A 26,744-nucleotide genomic window follows, 5' to 3' on the forward strand; every position below is an offset into this window, starting at 1 on the left:
TATTTATGTATTGTATGTGACCAACGTTCATTTCGAGAATGTACCATTGAACCGAAAGTGAAATTCGTTATGTGGTTAATAGACGAATATCAGCCCACCAGGAGGTTTTAACCGAAAGTTTTCCTATATTTTACGAGCGTGGTAAAAACACCCTTAGGATTTAACCCAACGCCATCAAACCTATACATTGCAATAAAGAGAAAGAAGTCAATACTAACTTCTAGACACAGTAACAACGTAGAATATATGCGTTTTAAAATACATTTTACTAGCAATATAAAATCTTAAATTACATACATCTAGCTTCATCTGGCAAACCATAAGTTCATAATGTATAATATTATTATATCTGATCCTAAAATCATATATCTCATTGTAAATACTTTACATAAATTTACTCTCTTGTATGCTTTCTATCGTTTTTTCAACTATAAATAGCAATTAAATGAAATCTATTTATAATGAAAGTATTATATTTATTTTAATTACTTATGGTAGTCTCATCAAAAAACTGTGTATTTATGCAGTTATTAACCTGTAGCAAAGGTCCGCAAACAACTATAATAAGCCTTGTTAAAATGCATATTCATTGTGCAATACTATTGACTAGCAAGTACTTTGTGGGAAATATCTCAAGCGAGTGTACTTAACTGAATTTTTTGATTAGAAATGGAAGCTGAATGTCTTGATTTACTTTACCATTTAAAAGTTTAATGATTCAGTCATAGTGATGTTTTATTGAAAATTTTTGAACTCAAAAGAGCGATTGCTTTTTTTCGGAACCAAAAACGTGCCTGTAGCTACTATTATCGAATACTCAATAGCTTTAAAATTTAGCCTTTGCAGCACATATCATAGTATTTCTTCGCGAATTTAGCTTAAAACATGATTCGTATTAACATGTAAACCTGTTAAAAATGCTAATAAAATACATTCTAATATACATATGTATATGCAATGAAAATCTTATATTTACAGAGTGCAATAAAATTTTACAACTTAAATCACAAATAATAACACTGGAAAATATCATATAAATTTAATAATTACATTATTTTTAGACTAAACTATTTTTTTTAAATCCTCCTAAAATAAGAAAAGAAATGAAAGATCCAGATTACACTTCATTGAAATTTAATAAAAATAAACTAACAAGTCCTTCCGTTAATAATCAAAATCTTTTACCCATAAAGAGCGCACTGCAAGATTCATACGAAACTATACAGATGTTCGTCCTTTTTGTAATGTTTATATACATGCATGTACTTATACTGCATTATTTTTATATATTTAATAATGTATAGAAAACCTGTGTATCATACATTCAATAAATTAAATAAAAATCAATACTGCATCAGAAAAGAGCTGATTTGATGAAGCAGATAGATAGAGCGTTCCGTTTGGCGAGCGTCCATACAAACACAGTAGCACTTCATTCAAAGTCGCATATAAAAACTTACGAGCCGAGGTCTATAGTCCAGGCTTTGCTGTTTCGTTCTATACATCTTTTTTGTCAGCTACATAAAGTGTTTATCGCCGATCGTACTTAGCCCGGAAAAGTGCAGGGAGCGAAAGGGGGATGAAACTCCCGGAAAACCCCAAACACTCGAATAAAAAAATATACGCTTCTCTCAACGGCCCAAGGACGCACTATTGTAATTTTTATATGGATTGCTTAACTTTACATGAAACTTGTTCAGAGAATTCCTTCAAAAATCTTCTATGCCAAAATGATTTCATTATCAATTATATTTATTTATTTTATGATAAAAATAGCAAATATAATTAGTGATATTATTTATTTCTAAATAAAAATGTTAGGACTTAATATTATATAAATTAAAATGTTTAAAACTGCATATAAAATAAAATGTTCATAATACTTATTGTCGTAATCAGTTTTTAATTTTTAAAATAAATAAATCTTGTATGTAAATAGTTTTTATAGCAAGATTTTTTTTAAGTCTCTCAAACGGAAAAGCATTGTATTATTTCGAGCCAGAAAACCGTAACGGCTATGTATGCAAAAATGCAAACATACATACATTTGTGTGCATACAAATGTATGATTGTGTTATTTCTTACTCCATATCACTTCACTTGGTCAAAAGAAACTCTCACAAATATTTGGAAAGAGTGAAGTAGCACATTTTTAAACTATATTATATATGTAGCGCTTTATATAATAATCTACAAAAAAATGAGTATTTACATAACAATCTAGCAAAAATCGAGTATCATTTAAATGTTTATTCATTGAATGATCGCTGAATCTGTGAGCCACGAAATATTTATATAAATAATAATAACTGATTATATTTATTTATTTTATATGAATGACTAGCAAATTTTAATACTCTCACTTTTTTATACATATCCATATTTTAAATAATAACATGTAATAATATTATATATTTACACCTACTTTTATTTTTTAAAAGTTTATTAGTTATTGCTTTCTTAAAATAAATACTTTGTATAGAAGTTAAATAAACTATGAAAACTGTAATAATATAAAGAGATAAAATCTTGAAATTCCACAGCAGACAAGCGACCAAAGAAAATATATTATAAAAGGGACGTATGCTCAGAGAGGCATTCGTCCAGTATCAAACAACCAACGTTGATATTATACATATATATGTATATATATATACTTAAACCTTAAATAATAATAAAAGGTGAATGTACTCCAGACGAACATAGTCAGATGCAGTACTTTCTTATAAGATAAGAAAAAGAAATACATTTATATTTAGAAATATATGCAGTATCTTGAAAGGGATTTCTGACGTATTTTGAATCTTGGTTTACGTATGTTAAATAATAAGTTTCACGTAAAGCTGATTATATTTCACAATACCAATGTAAGATATACATTATTTTAAATATAAATAACACACTATCTTAGGGTTTAAATCAAATAATATAAAATTTACTTGTTTCAATTACCAACATATAAGAATAATATCAGACATATCTACTTTTATGGTTTTTGTAGTGGATCCTAAATAATTCCTTGTAAAATAACTTTACTTCGAAATACTAACTATGTAAACAACCTGTTATACCACTACGACACATTCGATACCGATGCCTAATATATTTTTACTATATAACAGAAAATATATGTATCTGTCTTGACTGTCACAAGAACTCCTCCCAAACAGTGAGCAGTAGCGATGTAGCATTTGCACATGGCCCTCTAGCAACCATTTCTAGGTCAACTGTGCTATTTTCAACTTTCAAATTTTCAATTAAAATTTCGATTAGATGAATAATATTAATTATAATGAATAAGAAATTAGATTGAAGCCAGTAAATAAAGTTAATATAAACTGTACAATACATATACCATATACACCACATAGTTCTACCAAGAGTCTCGATGGTTAAAAAGTCACGCGAAATCCGTTTTAATACCCAAAACTTTATTTATCATTTAGACATGTATTGGTAGCACTAATTACATACACATTTATTTATTTATTTTTAAACATTTTGCTGTAACCTGACAGGTGTAAGCCCAATGCGTTTTAACGGATAAATCTAAATATCTATAAGTAAGTATTAGACACCAGACAAAAAGTCTAGGAATCTATATTATTAACTATAAATTATTATGTTTAATACAATTTATAATCAATAGATGTCACTGCAGCAGAGGCCGGTTTTTAATAAAAGCGCATTTTTTATTAATAAAAATTTAAGTGCCGCAGCTGGGGCTCGAACCCATAACCTCAGAGTTACTAGTCTGACACGGTACGAACTGCGCTATTTCGACCTAAAACAATTATATATTGAACGTTTACTGAACGTACGTTAATTTTATATTTAATGACTAATTTAATTGTACTAAACCATTAGCGGTTACAACGAATGGATCATGGAATATAATTTGTTCCTTAATTGAATTAATGAGTAAACTTTAATTATTTTACAAATTATTATCAAATTCTATTATTAAATTCACTAGAAAGTTTTGTGTGTAAAGTATTTGGGTGCAAATTAAATATTAATAAAATATTTTTGAGAATATTAGAATATTATTTTGAAACATAAAAATAAAACAGGACATTTAAGATTATTTTTATTCGCCTTTTTTATATTTAAAAAGCATATCTATTTGGTATTTGTACTTGGGTTTATCAATTAAACTATTTTTCACCATATAGGTTATAGGCCTTTTTTATCTTTTTGTTGTTAAATTATTTAGGTAATTATTAATCGAATCTTCCTTTAGTTTCTAAATTTTTGGTTTTAATTGTTGCGCTTTATTATTTAAAATATTTTTATCATTAGCGTTTCTGGTTTGATGCAATATTCTCCTTGCCCTTCTTTTATCATTTATCAGATTTTTTATCTCTATTGTGTAATTATTGCTTACTGCCTTATGTATTAGTTCCTTGGTATTATTCCAAGCTGCTTTTTGTATGTCTTTAAAGTAGTATTCAATTTTTTCCTCGAGTTGTTGTTTTGATCTAAATCGAGTTGTTGTCGATCTAAATTCTTTCTTGGTTATTCCTTCACTAAAATTTAAATTCACTGCTGAATGATCAGAACTTTTATATATTGTATGTAGCTGTTTTCTTTTTGTTTCTGGAAATAAAGAAATCAAGGAGGTCTGGAGGTATGGCATTTTTTTAGGATCAGTGGACCAATAGGTTGCCACGGTATATTAATTGTATTTTAAATTAATGAATAGATAAAATCTAAAAGTGCAAAATAAATAAAATAAATATTATTGTAATGCAGAATTATTTAATTGCTAAAAAAACACAAATAAAAGGCAGGAGCTGAATCGAAAAGAAATATGGCTAATTTATGTTTTTAGAACGACTGCTCAAACATTTTTTTAAAGCGCAAATCTACAGAAAACTTGACTGAAAATCGTCATTGCTCAAACATTAGCACAGCACCCAAAGAATAAATATATATAAAGAGTTTACCTTTTGTAGCAATATATAATATACACAAAAAGTGACGTAAGCAAATCTAAATTAATGTAATCTCTATTCATGCAGGTTTAATATACGGCGAATGCATTACAACAATGTGTGTTGGTCTGTTCATAGGTATAGTAACAGTTACGTTCCATGAGCGTATTAGTCAGAGGGAGCAAATGCCCCACAAAGAGATGGTGTGCAACAAACACGGCCAATCGGTTCAAAATGTTGCACAAATAAAGCCCCTGTCGTAAATATTTGAGGAGACCTGAATGAGAATGCCTTTGTTTGGTTGCACGAAGTATTTCGGGCCCAATTGCGGCCAAGAGCCACTTTATGATCACCATTTATAAAATTAATTCGCAAATGAAAAACAAACTGCTTTTGATGAAAATCGTTTAATAAGAATTGATTTTAAGAATAATTATACAGCTGTTTGTATTATTAAATTAACGTGTTAAAAAAATCTAATGGCTAAACCGCTTCAAGGGTCGTAACTTTTACCATAGCACATCTAATGTTCGAGGCTTATCTATGCAAATCTATATAATTAATGGCCTTTGGAGTCTACTCAAATTATTGCTAAAAGCGCCCTAGATCCCATAACGCTCTCGATGTACGACCCGTCATTTTTAATCGCGTCGTAAGGAATTGTGCTGGTGCTAGAGTAATTCTTTTTAGGGTCAGATTTAAAAATAGGACAATAAAGAGCCCAGTGGTGGTCCCGTGGATTCGTGCGCCTCCGTCTTTCCGGCCCTGCCTTCCATACGGACCATTATGGCAGCGCCAAGCGGTAGCAAACGTTTACTGCTGGAAAAGAATTAAAAAATTTACGGGCGTCTTCTTACCGACAAACCAATCTTGGTGCTACTGCTCTAGCACTCTCTGAGCGTTCATATAGCGACCCCCTTAGTCTTATGAGCTCGTAAAAAAATCTTTATTATCATACGCTGCTGTCGTCGAAACATACCAATGGATAGTAACTGTGCTTACTGTCATATCCCAGACTAAAAATGAATGCTTGAGATGGAGAATTTTTAATTTAAAACTGCTAGACGTGGCAACTGCAGGTGATGCTTAGTATAATAATTACTTTATTGTGCTTAGGGATTTATATATTTGAGTAGTCGATTTAATGTACGCAGTATAATGGTCTCTAATTGGAAACATACAATTTATTGACTTCTTCGTTTTTGTTTAGTTTTTAACAAAACATGCAATTTTCTTGCTGGTTGCAATCTGCCTGTTGATTTAGTAGTAGATAGGTTTTTGATTTACACAAAAATCTTTGCAAATTGAATAAAAAAAGTCTTTTTTAACAAGCAAATGTTTACGTATCCAGTTTTTTTAACAGCAAATCTTAAAAAATGTAATTCTATATGAATCCATATTTAGATGAATAAGTCATTTCCATCTCTTGCAATGTTCTTAACCGAACTTTTGGTTGGGTCTGTAAAATATGGTATTATATCTTCCACGTCAAAAATGTTGGTCACTTTGAAGTGTGTAAGATTTAACACATATGGTCGAAATAGCATATCCCAGCAGCAAACTTGCTTGTTTTATTTATAAAAAAGCAAATATTATAAAAACCGGCCGCAACTAAAAAGTGACGTATATTGATTGTTAATTATAAAACACATCATATTTTATAATTAATTACATATATGTATGTATTCAATATATCTGATTGACTTACACAGTTATTGATTTATCCCGTTTTAACGCATTGAGCTTATGCCTATCAAGATAGAACGGAAGTCTAATTAAGAAATTAATTGTGATTTATATAAATACAAAGGGATACTATTGTACAAAAACATATTAAAAATCTGTTGTTTCCTAATCAAATTTTATATTTAAACATTTTTTTTATTTGGTTTTAATATATTAAATGCAAAAGTATAGTCATAAAACAAACTTTATAATTTATAAAAAACATCTAAATTTTATATATTATTTTCTGATTAGTGTAATTAGATTTTTTCGTTAGTCTAGTTTTAACTGCTTTTGTTTATAAAGATTTTTTAGCATACCCTAAAATTCGAATTACTATGCAGATAGTTTAGAGCATTATTTGTGAACCAAGATCAACGATTCACCCCCACTGTCGAAAACTGTCGCGTTCTACACAAAGATAAACGAAAAAAAATAACGTCTTCTTGGTAAAAATTGACTGTAACAAAAGAGCCATGGATTAAAAGTAAATAGAAATTAGAGATCTCACGTCAAAAATAAACGAAATACCATATAATTTTACATTAACAGAAAAAAATAAACGCGTCAAAGTGTCACATAGGATATTATTGCGTAATTGAAGTCGCAAAATACGCCCGTAAACATAGTTTCAATAACAGTAATAAGCAACAAGTCAAATCTGAATAATCAATTTGATTTTTATCGGTTGACGTGCGTAGTAATTTCCGCCGGCCAATATGTCGAAACGACATCTTAACACCAAAAAAAGCCGTATCGAGACCTCTGTAAGTAGTCCATAAAATTCGTTGCAGAGTTAGAGGTATAATAAACTATTTTAAGATTTACGCTATTAATAATTATACAAACAACATAATTTAGTATATGTAACTTGATAATAATTTAATTATACAGTCATATCAAAATAATAATAATAATTACATGTTTATTAATATAAGAGGCTATTATTATCATAACAATGAATTACTAGCTGTACACCTACAGCTTTAAAAATAAGTCTGATAATGAATTAAGATAAGAATATGTCTTATAGATCCAATGGTTCAAATATACAGGACATGTATCAAAAATAGATAATAAGCGATTACCTAAAAAACATTTGAAAATCTCGATTACCCTGAAGGATAGTCACGTTAGGAACTGTTTTTATGATTATAATTAGATAAGAGTAAAATTATAATTTATTGTGTATAATTAAATTAATAATAACGTTGTCGCAAATGGTATATATAACATTTCATTCCTTTAAAACAATTAATTTTATATTGGATTAAATAGAACGATCGACTTTTTCAGACGAGGAAACAGAACATAAAGGAAAATAGAAAAAAGAAAACTTTTATATTCAATGAGGTTAAAGCTCCCTTCGTTCCGTAAAAGCGACTCGAATTGAAATGCAGGTATAAAATTTGTTATTTTAATTTGTTCGGCATGGTATAAACGACAAAGCCATTTTTTATTGTATATACAGAATATTTAAATAGGTATTGAAAAATGTTTTTTCTCAGCATTCAAAAGGGTGCCAGAATATAAAAAATATTAAGTGTTTTTTACAAAATAAACTGGTAACTTTTGCTATTTTTTTTTTACTAGAATATAAAAAAAGTAATCTAGATTGCGTCCATAAAAAAATCGGATTGATAATAATGGAAAATGTACCTTCAAGTCTACAAATAAAATACACTTTGATTTTCAGGGCGTTAAAAGAAACGCCTGTAAATTAAATTATACAATTTGCAACTAACACTTTGAAAAAATATTATTGATAAAATAAAATGTCAAATTCTTACATAACTTTAGATGGTTTGGTGACTATTGCTCCCAAGGCGAGCGCGTACACAATAATTCCTCTCATAAACATTGCTCACACGGATCATCGCTCAGATGTAATATTATATTACTCACACGAAAAATTACTCAAACGAAACATTACTCACTGATATTACTAACTTCAAGGAATTCCCTAAAGAAATATCGGTCTTGGTTTTTACAATATAATACGCGAATTAAATTTATAAATCCCATTGTGACGTTTAGTGCACATTGTGATGTTTTTTTCCTTTCAAACAGATACAATAATATTACTGTTCATTCATATACTCATTTCTATAGGTTACAGCTTTTCTTTTTTATATTTGTTATTGCTTATGAAAGGCATCTTCTGCATATTTGAAAAATAAATCAGTAAGGAATTCAATAATGTAGCGCTGGTAAGTATACATATGTATATCTTTCAACGTGAAAAATTAAATGCAACATCATTATTTATATGTGTAAAAATATTCCTGATGAAAATTTAAAATTTTGTCTATTTATTTCTGGAAAATAATAACTTCGCGAATTAAGAGAATATACGTACGGATTCCCATAGTATGTGGTTTTCGATAATTGTGTGTAATGAAGCATGTTCTACCCTTATAATTGAAAATTTATTTTTTAACAACAATTTCAAGATTATAAATAGACTCTTAAATCCCTTAAAAAGCAAAAAAAGTTTTTCTTAGCCGACAAATTTACTTTCGCTTCATTTCTGCAATGTTTGTATTAACCAACAAAATTTTGAAAAGTTCACAAGTATGGATAAAACCAATAATGGCTTGCAAGTTTTTACGCTCACGCAATTTAATTTATTCCTACGCTTCTTTGTTAATTAAAAAAAATATGTTCAAAATTATAAATAGCTACCTTGTTTACAGATTCTGATCGAATCGTGCTTAGTGGGCGGAGTAACATTTCGTGTATGTATTCCCCTTACGGTTGATTTATTACTGCTGTTCAACTAATCCTTAGATCCTGTTGGTCCGGTTAGGCACCCACGGTAGCGGATGTCGCTTCTCGAGCGTCTCTTGCCCGGAAAATCCCGAATGACGTTATCGAGCAGCAAAGGCCTCGCTCAACAAAAGCTCTCCGATTGATTTGTTTGATTTTTATTAAGTTTCGACACACTGCATGCGTGGGCAGTAAAATTTTTGTGATTGGCGTACGAATTAAAATCACAAGTTTACCTTATTTCTGTAATAAATAAATAATGCTCATGATTATTACTTATCCGAAGGCTTCATACTAATACATTTATATGTACTTAAATGCTATCTTGTTTCGACGAAATGATTGTGAAAAGTTAGCTTGAAACAAATCGGGCCATTTCGTTTTTGTAATATACTGAAACATCAATGAATAGAGATGCTGAAAGAAGTCAGCCTTATGAATAAACCATAAAAATTAAATAATGTGGAGTAAAGTGGTGCAAATGGCGAGAATGCGCTATCCAAACGAAGTGTTTATGAATGGTACCGTGAAGCACGTTAACATCAGAATAAAGTGAATAAAATGTGCTCAGTAATCGCCGAAACAGTATTAGTGCGATTTTTGAAGTTCTTTCGAAACAATTTGAACATGAAACGAATAGTATTCAAAACTATTGAATTTTCTATATTAAACAACATCATACCCATTTTTATATTACCGACATTAGGTCCATAATTGCGATAAAACAGGTGTTGAAAAGAGAAAAAAAAGCACTTCAAGTTTGATCGAATCTTAAGGTTATCCGATTTTACTAGATACTGTTTTCTGATTATAAGTATATATTACATTACAAATTCCTAATTAAAATTCACAATAAACAGAACTTTTTAATTATAAAAGATCCTTTATTATTGCACACACGCTGCTAACGTCTAGCGGGTTATTGCCTTAGTGAGTCACAAAACTTAACGCGGCTAGGCTGACAAATTATTATCTAAGATAAGATAAGTTATTTTTAGAAAGTCAGCCGCGTTTTAAAATGCTTTGCAGAAGTACAGCGAGCACGTGACTTATATAACCTCAAAAGACAGTTAAGGGCTGGTGATGTGGCCCAAAAGGACTTTCTCGGCCAGCCGGTCAAATCCAGATGCCACAGAGTTTACATCCAACAGCAAGAGACGCAAATACCAACATAAGCCGACGGCAGGGTATCCGAACGCCCCGCGACGGTGGCATCAGCAGCCCCCCGGACTAGTTTAATCAATGTATTATTATAATCCTTACACACATTATGTATATATTTCATTTTCATAGTTATAACATACCTAGTTAACTGAATATTTATTTTCAGTCAAATCGAACAACGCACATGACGAATTAATGAAAATTATTGTCGCGTAGCAAAATTTTGTTATAAACAATAATTATTTAAAACTGTTGTCACATTGATGTCGGCCATCTTGTTTTATATTTAAATGCTTATTTTTCATTGGTCGAAACAACACAATGCATTACCGGTGGCTCAGAAATCGACGAAGCAAATTCAATTTATATTTTTATTATTATATTTAAATATATTTCCTTTGTTTATGTGTATTATTACATACACCGTTCATACAAAGCGATACGATTTACAGAGTAGAAGATTGTCAAAAATTTTAATATCAAAAGTACAGTTTTAAATAAACATCTGCATATATACGTAGGTAAAACTAGGTGTAAAACACAATCCATTGTTACATAAGACTCTTCGATGTGAATATCAAAAATTTGCTACAATTTGTCATCGGTTTTTTTTCTCAAGTAGGTAGCAGATGGTTCGTTCAGGTGCCTGCTGGCAGTGTATTTCGCTGTACGGTTATAGAATCCGAATTTCTCTTCGTAATAGATTTTTGCTTCAGAAAATCAGGTACCTCTCGATTTATGAAAGGTGACCTGGTTTTGAACGGGTTTTCACTCTAGTGTACAACTTCGTGATACCGACAATCATTCATCACGAGTGTATCCTGTAACACCATATATGCAATAAAATACTGTATCCATATATACTGAAATATGGTCCAAAAGCTCGCAGAGTATTTTTAACAACTAAAATTAGAAATTCTCAAAAAAAAAGGATTAAAATCGCTAAATCTTCAACATTTGACATCATGGTATTTTCAATATATTAAAATAATTTATTTTTTTACATGAACAATTAATGCCTTGTCAAGCTCGTTATTCAAAAAAATGTTAAATTTATTCAATTTATCCAGCACATTACATTTTAATGGATAATGGGTTATCCGCAGCATAGTTGTAACTGAATTGCTTTCGAATATGGACATAGACATTTAGTCCACCCCCGGGGCACCGCCCTTGGCAGGACGGGCCCTACACGTGGAGCTCAAACTCCGTAAAAAGGTATGCCAAACACCCATAAGTGATTTTTTGCCACTAGAACACGCAGTCCCGTCACAAGAGAGTCTGAATACATAAGATACCGCGTACTTCAGTTATAGCTTTAGATAACTAATATATTTTGAATTTTAATCGCTAGAATTTTGTTTCATTATGCACACCTAATTAGACATCAAAATTACTATTTACTTACAATATGTTTACCCTTATTAATTGACTTAAAATCGTTTGTCTAATTTGAGAAGGAATAGGCACTCTTCAAAAGGCCAAAATACAAACATGTTTAAAAAATAGAGAATCTCGGTGAGATCATAAAAGTTATGGAACTGGAAATCGGTTCGATAAAAACAACATAATTAATTTAAAGAACGCCTAATCCTTGGTAGCTGCTCCGCAATGTGCTATTAAAATAACTTTCTACTTGAGTGTAAAAACAGAAAAGCTTATGTATGCATAGTCAAAGGTTAACAATCAGCGTAGTATGGCAATAAATAATATGTTAACCCAAGATAAGGCAAAAGGTCTGTTTGAATCACTAAAGAAAGATTTTGCACTCGCAAATATAATCATTTCAAAGTAGCAAATATTGGCTAGAAACATTCAAAATGTGCAATAATCAACACAGCAATAAAATGAAAGAAATGGCAAATTCTGACTTTAAATCCTGATTTTCTCAGGATCATATTAAAATATACGAAAATAACGGTTATCTTCCTAAGCAAGAATTTAATTGATAAGACTCGGCTTTTAAGAAAACGAATGTTTAATAAAACATTTATATTTTTTTAATCGCTCGTTCATCTTTATCCACTTACATTTTAACCTCACCTAGTAAAAACCACGATTATACACTATAGTCACGAGTCGCACTGAAGCACTAAAAATTGTTTTTCTCGACGTCAAGGCATCATATATTATGCGTAATAAAATATATCGCACAAATATTGTATTGTGACTATAAATCAAACTTTTTTTATTTGTCAGACTTTCCAAATTATGATTTATGGTTTGGCGTGTTCGACAAAAAAAAACATTCATAAGTATATAGAATTCTAGGCGAAGACCGCAAAAGTGTCCCGGAATTCCTATTCTTCCGACCTTTAATATTAATCGCGCTTGTTCACCAATTTATTCACGCCACTCAGACTTTTCATTTTTCATGACTTTTTTCTATTTTCTTTTGGGTATTTTATCCACAGCCTTCGCAATAATTTTCCGAGTGAAGTAAGCAGGAAACGCTAAAAAAATAAACGCTTTTGTCAGGAAAGATTAAACTTTAAACATCTTCGGAGCTCTCGACACCTTCGAACCCGGCTTACGGGTAAAAGTTTTTTTAATCAAGCTTTATTACCCATTAAAACAGAATATACATATATAATAAAAATAAATCGTATTTATATGAGAAAATAAACAATATCAACGCGGATGATATAACACAACGGACGAAATTATTATACACGTGTAGAAAAATGCGCGGTCAGAGAGAAAAACATTTTTTTTGCTTGAATCGTAAATTGCGGTTTTTCCTGCGTAATATGGCTTACGCATGCAAAACGCGTCCAATGTGAAATCAGTCGTAAGTAATCGTTTATCATTCGATATACATATATCATAGGGCCTATTTATTTTTATTGGCCATAAAACAGGCTAAAGGCCGGTTGACCAGCCGGACAAAACGAACCGCAATCGTCAACCAGGGGAGGGCCATATGTTTATGTCAATAATGCCCTCCCTGCATAATTAAAGCATAATGTAACTACAATACACCTATGAAAAACTAAAAAAAAATGTCATGTTAGAAAATATAAATGTTCTAAATTATGATACTAAAAAATAGTGATTATTTGTGTCCCCTGTACTAGCTTTTATTTTTGGACTCTTTGACTTTTGAACTAGTCTTCATCAGGAAGATGTGATTCTTTTGAAATCCGAAGAATTGTTGAGAACCGTTTGGAAGATTTTGAAAATATTTTTAAAACCGACAATGTAACAACTAATGGAGCTAGTGTTATGAAAAAATTTGGACGTGAGAGTCCTGTCGAAAATCAACTTTGCCTAAATCATGCAATTCATCCAGCTGTTATAAATGTTTTATACCGGAAAGGGGATGAATGTCAAACACATGAAGATTCCGATGAAGAGGACAGCGATGAACATTATATAAAGGAAAGTGACTTTGAAAATAATGAAAGTGTAGAAATTCCAAATGAAAAACCGAGCTTTAATAAGGCTCTAAATGAGACTCGAAAAATAATCAAATTATTTTGAAAAAATCCAACGATAGGTACAATTCTACAAAAATATGTAAAGAGCGAATTTGGTGTCGAGCTTAATTTATGTTTAGACAAGAAGTTACGAAATTGCATCAGAAAATCTTTAATTTCTCTTGACATCGGCCATATTTGGAATGAATCACGATTGGAAAATATTTATGAAGTACTCGCTCTTATAAAACTGGCAGGTGAAGCTCTAAGTCGCCGAGATGCACTCTAGATTTCGGATTTTGTAGGAAGCCGCTGCTTATTCTATTTCTAGCTCGGTAAATCCTAGGCGTAGCTCATCTAATTGCGAGTTTAGATGGACTTTCATGTGTCTTAATTCCAGGGGGCGTTTCAGCTTTTTCCAAGCAAGTGAAAAAATTGGCAAGTTAATGGTCGTTTTTTTAAATTTCCATTTCATTAAAATTCATAGTATTTCATTAAATGACACGCATTATAAAAATGTCGATAGTTGTCAATCGCTGATTTGAATAGTGCGAGCGAAATAGCGAGCTCTGCTTGCATCTCGCTCTTTTTTTCTAATCGTTTTTATTTCATAACAGACACACAATATTAAGTAAGAATTATGCACAATTAGAGCATATAATCCCGTTTCATCCCATATCATAAAAATATAGATACCCTTCGAAGGAAAAAATCAGTTTAATTGACACCGTACATTATCGGCGTCAATTATTGGTCTTAACACCACGCGAAATGACCATGTTACAATGAAATATTTTACAATAAACTTATTATTGAGTTATTCGCATAAGTTAAAAATTGAATATTACTAAAATGTGTTTACCACAAGTTTTTTTACTATTAATAAATTAAAATTTGCAAAATTAGCTCTAACTCAAAGCCAATAAATGCACTGTAAGTTTTATCGACGTAAGAGTGCAACGCTTTGAATACTCTCGGATGTCGACACATTGTCGACTTACGACCATATATTCGAAAGACACAGAAAATTACAAAGACATTACCTTGTCCTTCGGCGTGACGGGTAGGGTAGTGGGGGCGGGGCGCATCAGCGCGGCGTCGGTAAGGCGCCAGCGCCGCGCCGATGCAACTAAACACCATTTTAAACACTAATTTGAATTATACACTGCTTAATTCTAACACATACACTAAATTACACTGTCACTTTATAATTAAAAACGTCGAAAGGGATATTATTATAAAAACACTTATTCGACAAAAATGTTACACGACCGTTAATGACTAATGTCACATAGCTACTGAATTTTTTTTAAATATTTCGAGATGCATAAACACGTTCAAATGAGTTCAAGGTTATGCTTCGTGTTATGTTCATATAAACCATAACGATTAAAATGTCGTGCATCTCAGATTACAAAAAAAATATTTTTTATCAAAGGTTGACAATTTGTCTATTTTTAAAATATTTATCTTTAATTCGAATTATTTTAATACAAGTAGTCTCTCATTCGATTTATTTTAATTCGAGAGTGACACGAAGGTCACCTTTGTAATAATGTTGACCTTCTAAAAGTATAATGTCAATGATTTGAAGATGATCAATATGTTATATAAACTTCACTATATTTTGATCAATATTCATATAAAAAAATATAAATTAGTATGGCGAAAGAAGCAATATGAAAAGCTGTCAAAGATTTAATTTAGAGCAATTGAAACAATGTTAAACAAATTAAATCTTGTCTATCTTAATATTCTTGTATGGTTCAGAGTCGTGAAATATAAGAGCTAGAAAAAGGCTTTGAAAAGACCCGTTGGAAATGTGGGTCTGAAAAAGGATGCTCTTTGTCCATTGTAAAAAAAATATAACTAATGTATAAGTATTGAAGAACAAGATAATATTTAAATACAGATGCATATCGTGGATCTGCGTTGTAAAATTGCCAATTCGTTTTGAAGCTCGAGTTAACTCCTAGCGACTTGAGGTGACGCCCTGACTGGACCAAATCTGACAATCGAGCGAAAATGATTTTTCTCTCTAGGCTTCGATGGCGTTAGCCTGAAAATCTAGGCTCGCACTAGAAATTCTGTGTCGATTCAACGTTAGCCCCACAAGTTCATGGCAACAAGTAATCATTGTTTTTTTAATAAATTATTCTAATATCTTTCATGGACATAAGATAATTATGTCATTACATTGATTAAAATTGAAAGCCAACTTGAGTCACTATTGTGTCTCGATATTTTTTTATTCAGTTTTACAAAATGTAAGGCTATTTATTGCAAATCGAATACATATAATATGTACTTATCCCGAATAAGAATTAAGGCAGTCTTGATTTGGCTCCATAGCAGCATAGCGGTCATTCGGAGGCGGAGTGTATCGATACATTTATATGGCACATAAATCGAAGAAACATCTATAAAACTGTATTATTACATCGCTCCACCAGGCTGTATTTTGAGACGCGATTCGAATACAGATTTTCGCACACGTGAAATATTGCCACGAACATTTTATGTATACTATATATTGCATTATTTCGGACGCGTCTTTGTAGTCATTTACAGTTAATGGCTTTCCCTTGTGTAGTTCAATAAAATATACAACGAGCTCTTTTCAGACCGACCCACGTCTTTCATCCGCCGAAACTCATCAAGAAATCTTCACGCTCATTTCATTCGGTCCTACTTCGCCGTTAACTATGTACCCTATATACTAGGCATCCCAAGTCTATCAACTAACAACACAATAATTCGATTCTGTCTGGTATCGGATGTCTAGGGTTCGAATGTGAAATTCAACCCCCATCCTATACCTACACAGTGCTATCCGAAACGGAATTCATTCACAACGCCCTCGATTAATTCGAGCTCAGACGTCAAACGAGCAAATCGTCTTTCGGGGCTTAGGCCTACGGCCCAGATTGTGTTCGTTGTTTGTCGTTTAATCAAACAAGATTATAAAGATGAACAGAGCTGAGATTCGATACGTAATATAGAATGACAACATAAAATAAATTAACTTGAGAGCGACATTAATGTGATATATCTGAGATTGTAATTCGATGTAATTACGTTTTTTATCAAAGCGTTTGCCTTTTATTTTTAGATCCAAAATAAATTCTCCAAGCAACACGCGGTGCCACATATCTCTCATATGTTCCCATTTGTCTGTCAATTGCAAGCCAATCGTCGCTTATTTGGCAGGGAAGCTTGTTGAACTTTAAAATTCAATGAAAACAGACATTAATATTATTTTTATCACAAAATGTGAAATTACAATTTATAAAACGATATTCCGCTCTCCTAAAAATTATGACGAAATCAAAATTGTGCGAATTCTGGGGCTGGTTTTGACAAACTTTGTGTATATTTATTTAGAGCCGGCCTCGCGCTCCACCATTGCCAACTTTGCAGGTCCCTTGGAACCCATTATGTAAAAGAAACAAAGGCCAGAACAACTTGAATGAGTCGTTTCTACGAATCATTCCTCAACGTTTGTCTTCATCGCAATAAATCAAGAAAATAAACAAACATGTTCGTTCCTGTGTTTTCTTCCGACAGTCCATGTTTCGGAAATTAGCAGTGATTCGAAAATTTTTATGTCGAGCCCCTTTTTAAAGTTAGCAATATTTTTACCGAGGAATATATTTATTAAGATTCAATAATGTCAAGATTCCATAGTCGCTATATAATATATAGTTCTAAAATGTTGATATTGGAAATTACAAACGATTTTTTTTTCAGTTTGTCTAGTCTAGTTACTTTAAATGATGTATATGCAATTAACTTACTTGTGATTTTGAAGAATCAAAGTGTCGAACTGCTTATATTGAAATTATCTGAAATTTTATTTGGAATTACGATACTATATGTGTATTTTATATATTATTGAATAAATTTTATATTCGTTTATAACCTTTTTTGGGAGGGTGCCCTGCACTTTATTCTCGAGTAGGGCCTGTATTCACCAGAGCCGGCCCTGATTATGTGCGAGATTATTGGAGATTAGTGGGATTGAATCGGAGCAACGAATTAAATAATTTCATGAAATATTTGATAGATTTTATTTATAAAAATCTTACATTATTTTGGTAACAAGATTACATTCATTCTCTATATCGGTTTAATAAATATTTAAAGCCATTGTCATATTATTAATAATTACAATAATTCAACTACAACTTCATTATACAATAATATAATATTTAAAAAACATAATATTACATACTACAACCAAATAACAATAATAAGGTAGAATTAATTTATCAAAATAGAATCAAATTATAATCCCGTTTACGTCTGGAATTCTAGATGATTTTAAGGCACCTCATGTATTAAGATGATATATATTCACTTCCGCCGCGCCGATCCGGAGTGAACAGCGGCACCTAATGCAGGAAAGTTTTCCAGAACGCTATGCGAGTCGACATGAGTTACATAATCTTCAGGTATTAGTACCTGACCACACATGGCGCACACTTGCAAGGTTGAATTAGATATCGTGCTATATACCTTATGTAGCTCCTGTTGTTTGGTTATATCGGGAAGCAAAGCAAGTAGTTCCGGGAACAGCAGATCGAACTTACTCTCGATCGTATTCATGCAATGCTGGAAATACGTCTCCGCCGAATACACTCCTTCGCGAAATTTCCTCGAAAAGTCTTTGAACTCATCGATCGAATCTTGCGAATCTAACGCAGACTTGATGCTGTAAACGAGTTCGGCGTTCCTCATAAAGAAATCCGGTGGCTCAATATAACTATGCGCCGAAATATTATACTCCTGACCCGATGAATTTGTGAACGTAAACCCGTTACATGGAGGTATAACAGTATCACTTTCTTGATTAACCTTCGCACTCTCGCCGTTTGAAACTTTCTTATTTTTGCTTTCAGATTTTATCTTCAAATTTTCACTATATGAAAGCTTGCTCTTTAAGTTTTCACTATACGAATCTTTTGAGTTTGCGTTTTTAAAACCAGGAACATGCTTAGCACTACTCAACGCTGGAAAATCTTGAATGAGATTAGGTGCATTCACTTTTTTTACTGGTTCTTCAATCGGCGTTTTTTCTTTCGGTTTCACGTTTGCGTTAGGATTCTTCTTTCCTTTCCACTCATTCCACGTCGGTTCTGGTTCACTTTTCTTGGGAACAGTAAAAAATTTGTCAGACGCATTATCCGGTGGCACATTCTTTTTGTTTTTTTCAAAGGAGATTTGTAAAATATTGCCCTTCTTCTTCTCCTTTTTGTTGTTGTTTATCGTTTGTTTCTCTTCTTCGGGTGACCGATTATTGTTCAATTCATTCTTGTTTCCCTTCTTACTTTTAGTTTTAATAGCCAAAGATGGAAAATCAGTGGGACTGTTAATATCAGTCACCGAAGGAATAATAGGTGTGGGAGCTACTTTTGACGGTTTTGGTTGTTTATCTCTAGGTTTAGCTGCTACGATCCACTGCGGCCGTGGAGGAACATAAGAGGATGTAGGACATAGTGCAGGGAAAGCATTAGAGCTAGGAGGAGGTGGAGCTTTCGGTTGAGCCATAACAATTGGTTTTGGTATTGCAACATTTTGAACAACAACAGGCTCACTTATCTGCAACAGAATAAAGATGATTAAAAATAATACTTGGTTTGTAAAAATATATATTTGAACGTATATCAATACCTTCTTAGCAATAGATGCCGTAGTCTGAGCAGAACTACAATAGTCGTTGAACAATAAATTCTTATCTTTTTTATTTAGGCTTGGAAACTCATCCTCAAACTTTTTCATATCACTCTTTTTTTCAAATATACCAATGCCTGGATTAATCTTCGCTGGTTCCAACTTAAAGTTGTTAGCAGTCGTTGGACGATTATGAACTTGTATGGAAACGTTCGGCTTAGATAAAGCTAAAAAATATTAATAAAAAAAGGTAAATTAACAAAAAAAAAGATGATCATAGAACTTATGTACACGTAAAAAGTGATTCACAACTGTATCATATTACTATGTAGTCTTCTTTGTGATTTGTATAAAAAATATTTTGGTTACTCACTCAGACACTACATATAGATTCATTAACCAGAATTTTAAAAAATCCTTCCATTGCTTTTTTGAGTAGTCAGAAAACACAGAGGAACAAAAAGCGCATAACTCAGCTGAATCAGATTAACGTCATTAAATGAACCCATTGTCACAAAATATGTTAAAGTGCCCAAGTAAATATGATACATACACCTGCAGACTAAGAACTGGAAGATAAGGAATAACAATTAACACAGAAGAGAAATTGTTCCACGGCAGCAGTGGCAGTAGGTATCATGTGTGGGAGTCGCGTGAATAATTCTACCTAAAACTCAATGTTGGAATCCATTCTAATGAATTCTTCATAGAAAATATTTTCAAATGAACTCCATGCAACCATCTAATTCCCACAATACAAAACTAGTCATAATTTACAACAAATTAGGGATTGCTTTGTTTCGAAATGATTGAGTTTTGGTTTGCTCTGCAGCCACCGAACCGAGATAGAACAAAGAATTTGTTGGCAATTTTAATGAAGATTATTAAATACAATTTCAAATTACATATAAATCTTTAGGAAAATATATAGATGTAGTGAAGAAAATTGTCCATGTCCATCATAAAATTAATGGATATGTCAAAAAGACTTGCAACTATAATTAAATCCAAAGAAGAGGAGGCTACAAAATATTGCAATTAGGTTTAATTAAATTATATAAGAAACCCTAATCGTTTTAAAATGCTGTTTTATTTAAGTTGATACTTACAAATGCCATTAGATGCCATGACACCAGCGTTAGATTTAATAATCGCATTGGAAGGACCTGCCGATGACGGTCCAGGTTGATGTGTAATGTTCACTCTTAGAGTAGACGTCGAAGATCCACTTGCATTTCCGAGCGCTGGAAAATTCTGATCAGATTTTACCAACGCTCCCTGATTTTGCCTAACGACCATAGTGGCGGGCCGATTCATAGTTATAATCGGACTGGCTGGGTTGGCGCCCAAAGATGGAAATTGCTCCTTGCTTCCAGTGTCAATGGAAACGTTGGTAGCATTATGTTGCGCCGACTCCTTGATAACCTCCCTTACAATCTCCTCTTCCTCCCTAAAAACAATTGCAATAGTAAAATACGTATTTAATCACATATTGAGTTTTTATATACCGATCAGGTCTAGCAAATAAAGGAACAGGTCCTCGTTGATTGGGACGAGGAGGTCTTGGTGTCAGAGTAAACTGCAGCTCCAAAGTTCTAGCTTGACGAGCAGCCTGCTTACTCAGACCTTTTCCGTGCTCTGTTGCCTTATGAGCTATTAAAAATAACATTGAAAGTATAATCCATTATAAAACTCAGTTAAAACTATTACAATAAAATTACCAATCAGATCGATGTCACTTCGAAAAACGGCAGTTAAATTCTGCTCAATACATTCTCCTTCTTCACAGAGATAATGCTCTTTGCGAAAATGATCTCGCAGACAATCGTAAGAGCCGTAATAATGATCATAACCGTCAGCATCACACAAATGACAGTACAAATGGTGTTTCCTCAAATGTCGATAAAGCTCATCGGTATCCATGAATCGCTTGTCGCAAAACTCGCATAAAGGATGACCTCTATAAATAAATAAACAAACATGTAACTCTATACAGTGATATAAACACGTAGGCATAATATATTACTTGTGAGACGAGTCATCGAGATCGCCTTTCCGTCTGTGGAGGGACAGTTGCCCTCTAGTGTAACACTTTCTCTCTAATGTGAATATCTACAAAAAAATATTATAAATATATATATATATATTTAATTCAAAATGTATTTTATTTATATTTTACCCTCAAGTTTTCGACGCACAGGTCGCAATAATGTAGGTCGTGCACATTCTTCATGTGCGTCTCCAGAGCTGCAAAGTTTCGAAACGGTTCGATGGTTGAGCCGCATTTTTTACAGTTGTGCTCCAACAGCTTCAAGTAAGCTTGCTTTACGAACAGATCGATGAACGCTATCTTATACTTCCGATCGAAAAATTGATCAGAGAATGCTTGAGTGCTTATCTCTTTGTACGGTACACACTCAGATGTAAATATAACCTAGAAATAAAATAAAATAAAAATAAGCAATGATATAATCTATTCAAAGTGAAACATTATAATGTTTACATGATAAGCAATGATTGCGTATTAAAATGTGAATAGAAAGTGAACAAGGAAAAGGAATGTAATCAGAGTTGTTGTCCTTGGAGGTGAACAACTTTGAGGTCAGCAGTTTCATTTTTAATTACATTAATACATGTAGAAATAGAAGTAGCTAATCTGATAAATTAGGTCATTTTAATATTTACTGTAGTTTATTAATGATACATGATGCGGTAGAGAAACCAGACAAACTCCAAAGTCAAAATTACATTGATATTTTTCATCTTTGTCCACACTCTGCTGACCTTACTTGAAATTTATTATCGCTCTCTGCAGCATTTGTCGAAGCAGTGGTAATTTTTTTGTCCAATGGCAAATTTTAGTTCAAAATATGTACACAAGATACATAATTAATCAACACTCTCTATTTGAGGCAATCCTACAGGAAGTAATAGCAAATCGAAAGCTCATGCAAATATGCAGTTATTATCAATATTAAAACGTATTCTTAATAGAAATTTCAGTTTTGTAACTGAATTGCCTAAAAATTGCCTTGATTACAAACACTCGGCGTTGCATGGTCAACGACTTCTAAAATGGCATTGAAGAAACAGCTAAATGAACCTCATTACCATTTCCCATTTGACTAAGTACAGACCATTTTAATAACGCCTGTTTTCCTTGCTACACCTGTAAGATAAGGATAAATTAAAAAAAATATAATTCATTAATAGCTTAAATGTGATTTTAAAACAATTGTGTGAACCCCATAAAAAATATACTCAATAATTCAAGATAATGAATGAAGAAAAATCTATAAATAATAATCTGGTTCAGTTTTTAAATCCCCTGCATACAAGTGGATTATCATCGAGCAATAGCCCTCTAGGTCGGAAGTTATATAATGCTATTTATGAAGAATTTGTAACCACTAAAGCCGTGCATTGGAACACGGATGGTTGGGAAGGCTGTGCCTTCGCTAGTGCAATAAATAATTCACAAGAGCAGTCGCTCAATATGACAGGAATTTACTAGAGATGAATGCCTGTCTCGTGGTAAATTTTATGTCACAATATCACTATCAGAACAACCAAAACAATTATATGTGCTGGTAAATGAAAATATTAAAACATCAAAAACATTCTTCAAGTATTGCAGTGTATGAAATAACCAGTAAAAACTAATTCTATTGAAATATAAAAACAATAGTATGTGGTTTACATTATATTTAAAGTAAGACTATGATTCATAAATCATACTGTATACATAAATCAAAATTTCGACACCGATAAAAACAACAGAGATAAGATTGCCATGGACATAACTATTGTAATATCCACTTTCAGCCAACTGTGCATCGCAACACTTTAGTCACAAAATGGTTTACATTAGCAGAAATGATAATGTACTCATTAACTTTGGAACATTTTATTATATTAACCAGATAACCCGATGTAAAAAAAGATTATCACTAAAACAGCAGAATATTTACTTGCCAAAAACTACAGGTGAAATAAAACTTCAAATTATTTATCTGAATACATTTTCACCAGTAGATACATAAATTTTTACTAGAGAAAATATAATTTAACTGACAGGTGCTAGTAAAATTATATGCTGTTCTAAACTGTCGTTGAAATTCAATTTGACAGTTGCGAAACTTCCATTTGATATTCAAACCCAAACCTACCCTTATCGAATTAACCAAACCCAACACTCACCTAATGAAAATTAATTTTTAATTCAAGTTTATAGACATTTTTTGATCTACAGGACAACTATGATTTTTTATATTTACTTGAAATGTGATTATGTCTTCATAGATGTTACCCGAGAACCAAAGCATAATTGTATAATTCAGCGTGAACTTATTTGAAAGAATATGTACATTAGTGGTATTATGACATTGAAGTGGTTAATTATCCTATTTCGGCTATTGTGGTACTCGGTACTAATTGTACTGATCACAATTTGAACAATATGTTAAGTTAAAATATAAATAACAACTACTACCTAGTAGGATTTGTAGTTTCTAAATATTTGTACAAGGAATTATTTTACAGATCATGCTTTTATAATTGACATTCAATAGTTTAAATATTCCTCTATAAAAAAAATCATTAGTTAAAAACAATATAATTAAATGGATTGGTTCCTGGCATTCTTCCGATATTTTTGGTTTAACTGTTTCGTTTTCTATTTAACTAAGTTTATATGGTAGTAATGAATCTCTGCCAATAAATAGTTTATCTAAATTTAGAATGTCAAGTTATAGCTTGTTATCTCATTATTAGCTATTTCATAGCCGCTATCATGATTTTCACTGTTGGTATTATTTCATTTATAAAAAATGTATTATTTAATTTATAGATGAAAATATATTCAGCACGAAATATATGTCTATATGGACTTTTTCCATTTATACATTTTTAGCTACTATCGGAATTAGTGATTATTAAATTATATAATTATAATTCCGATGCCTTATTATTTACTTAGTAGTTGCTGATTGTGTTTACCCCGTTGTAACGTATTGGTCTAATTCCTGTCATTTTGCAAGGGAAAATTTACAATAAATAAATAACAAATACACATATGTGTATCATATTAAGTTATTGCACCGATATTTACTTTTCTACACTGCCAAACTACTGCAGGTGGCCTGTTTTAAAATGTATGTGAATATACAACACAGAAGAGCAAAATATTACCTTTAAATAAACGCATCTGGATATGAAGGAGTACACGTGAGAAGTGAGAGAAAATCTTAAGAATCAATAGAAAACATTCCACGTGTACAAACATCCCGTGACGTTAGATAAAAGTGACGATGGAAAAGTTGACATAAAACATGATGAGCGAAACATGCAGATCGATCTGGGCGTTACCGTAAAAAAACGATAATGATACCTTATGCAACTGATGTCGACAAATGGGACACTCGTTCTGCAGACAAAGCACTCGCATGCGGGTGGAGCACTCGAAGCAGACGGGGTGATCGCACTCCCCCAAAGAGTAGATGTCGACCGTCTTGAAGCACACCACGCAAGCGGATTCCGAGTCGCCCGAGGACATCTTGGCCGCAGACATTTCTTTACAACACAGCACGCAACACTGCCACCTGTCACAGGGGCGAACGACTAGAATGTATTTTCTTATAAAGCTTGGCCATAACGCGATAAAAATCAGACATGTAAGGCACGCGACTAAATTATGATATTTTAATAAACGATTATTATATTTCATTTTTTAACTTATATTATTAATTTTAAAATATTTTATTTTATTCGTTGTGGGGTAAAACTGAACACGGTTTTAATTTTTTTTAACAAATCCTTGAATTATTTACGATACTTGTTAAGAATATTGACGCCACGCTTAAAAACCAATTTTTTTTACTTCTGAGGTTTTACGTTTTCAAATATTTAAACTTAGTTTTTTATCGTCGATAAAACTGAATAACACATAAAGACACGAAAAACGGCTGAGTGTAGTTTTTAACCAATGTTTGCATAATACATACGCGCATTTTTAAATTTATAAACGTAATTATATAGCAAAACGTTGCTGGCCACTTTCGCATACGTTAAGGCCAAAAGTTGAGCAAATTTTAATCATCGGTTTCTTAACGTGGCGCCGATGATGAAAATGGTAATATAGGAACATACCTATCACTTAAATTTCAATTTTCTTCAGAATTTATTTTACTACAACATATACAAAAATATGTATTAATAAAGACAGCAAACAATTCTGTTCAGTATTATTTTTAAATATAAATCAGGCCTTTCATAATATGTGACATTCTAGATTACTCTACAAAATGTTAAGCTACCGGCAGTGGTATACTGAAAAAAAATTTATAAACGGGCTCGAATAGCAGCGCATCTCCCCCTCCCCCCCATCGACTTTTTTTATTAACATTTAGTATATTCGATTTTCTCTCATTTTGCTGACACAGTTAATCTATACAATTTCTTAAGACTGTGCTTTTATGCTACAAATATAGTCGATCACATTTTTATTTTCGGGATAGATTCAAGACAGTTTTTTTATTTATTTTTTAGGGATAACTTGAGAATTTATGGTTTAGAATCTGGAACTACAATTTAACTATTTTAGATTTTCCTTAAAGGATAACCCGACAGTTTACGGTTTAGAATCAGGACCGCTAATTCAACTTTTATGTGGAGAGGGGGAGGGAGAGCAAAAGTTGACCTGTCAGTGCTTGTTTTATTTAATATTTCGATTTATTTAAATTCATGGTATTTTATTAAATGGCGTGTAATTTTCTTGCTCTTGTATTTATATATATTTACATAATATAATCTAGTAAAATTAAAATCTTTTAAATTATAAATATAATTTAATTTTTTTCATAAAAATGAGTGTCAAACAAAAGACAATAAAGATCTGAGGATAATGGATATACAAGTACTTTTCAAATTATTTAATTTGACAAACCATGTCTAAAATTCTTATGAAAATAAAACTATAGATAATGACATAAAATATAATTTTTTTACCCCGAAAAATTCTTTGGATTGTTATTATTAAACATTTTTTTTACTTAATTTT

At 31.8% G+C, this 26,744-nt stretch overlaps 2 protein-coding genes across 3 annotated transcripts in view; both read right to left on the minus strand.

The window, feature by feature from the left end:
* Window positions 1-15,314, minus strand: part of LOC148237832 (uncharacterized) — a 444,404-nt gene extending 429,090 nt beyond the window's left edge. For both annotated transcript variants that reach the window (XM_088205822.1, XM_088205820.1), the window contains exon 1: window positions 15,058-15,314. The gene's annotated coding sequence lies outside the window, so the exon portion shown is untranslated. The remainder of the gene's footprint in view (window positions 1-15,057) is intronic.
* Window positions 15,315-18,072: 2,758 nt separating this feature from the next.
* Window positions 18,073-25,308, minus strand: LOC148237835 (E3 ubiquitin-protein ligase ZNF598). The gene is made up of 8 exons (XM_088205079.1): window positions 25,077-25,308; window positions 21,867-22,121; window positions 21,714-21,799; window positions 21,409-21,647; window positions 21,196-21,340; window positions 20,797-21,137; window positions 19,688-19,914; window positions 18,073-19,615 (listed from the first exon to the last, which is right to left on the minus strand). The coding sequence occupies exons 1-8, from the start codon at window positions 25,254-25,256 to the stop codon at window positions 18,371-18,373; spliced, it is 2,718 nt and encodes a 905-aa protein (XP_088061205.1). The 5' UTR covers window positions 25,257-25,308; the 3' UTR covers window positions 18,073-18,370.
* Between the last annotated feature and the right edge of the window lie 1,436 nt (window positions 25,309-26,744).

Source organism: Plectrocnemia conspersa, unplaced genomic scaffold (assembly GCF_051122295.1).
Source record: "Plectrocnemia conspersa isolate PC_06_02 unplaced genomic scaffold, ASM5112229v1 ptg000002l, whole genome shotgun sequence".
NCBI lineage: Eukaryota > Metazoa > Arthropoda > Insecta > Trichoptera > Polycentropodidae > Plectrocnemia > Plectrocnemia conspersa.

Bases quoted from the DNA above. Each gene is read 5' to 3' on its own strand.
- LOC148237835 (XM_088205079.1), bottom strand. From the start codon at position 25,256: ATGTCTGCGGCCAAGATGTCCTCGGGCGACTCGGAATCCGCTTGCGTG. The intron at 21,648-21,713 runs GTAATATATTAT...ATTTATTTATAG, and splicing joins CTCGATGACTCGTCTCACAA to AGGTCATCCTTTATGCGAGT. The intron at 21,138-21,195 runs GTATATAAAAAC...AATTGTTTTTAG, and splicing joins TTATTTGCTAGACCTGATCG to GGAGGAAGAGGAGATTGTAA.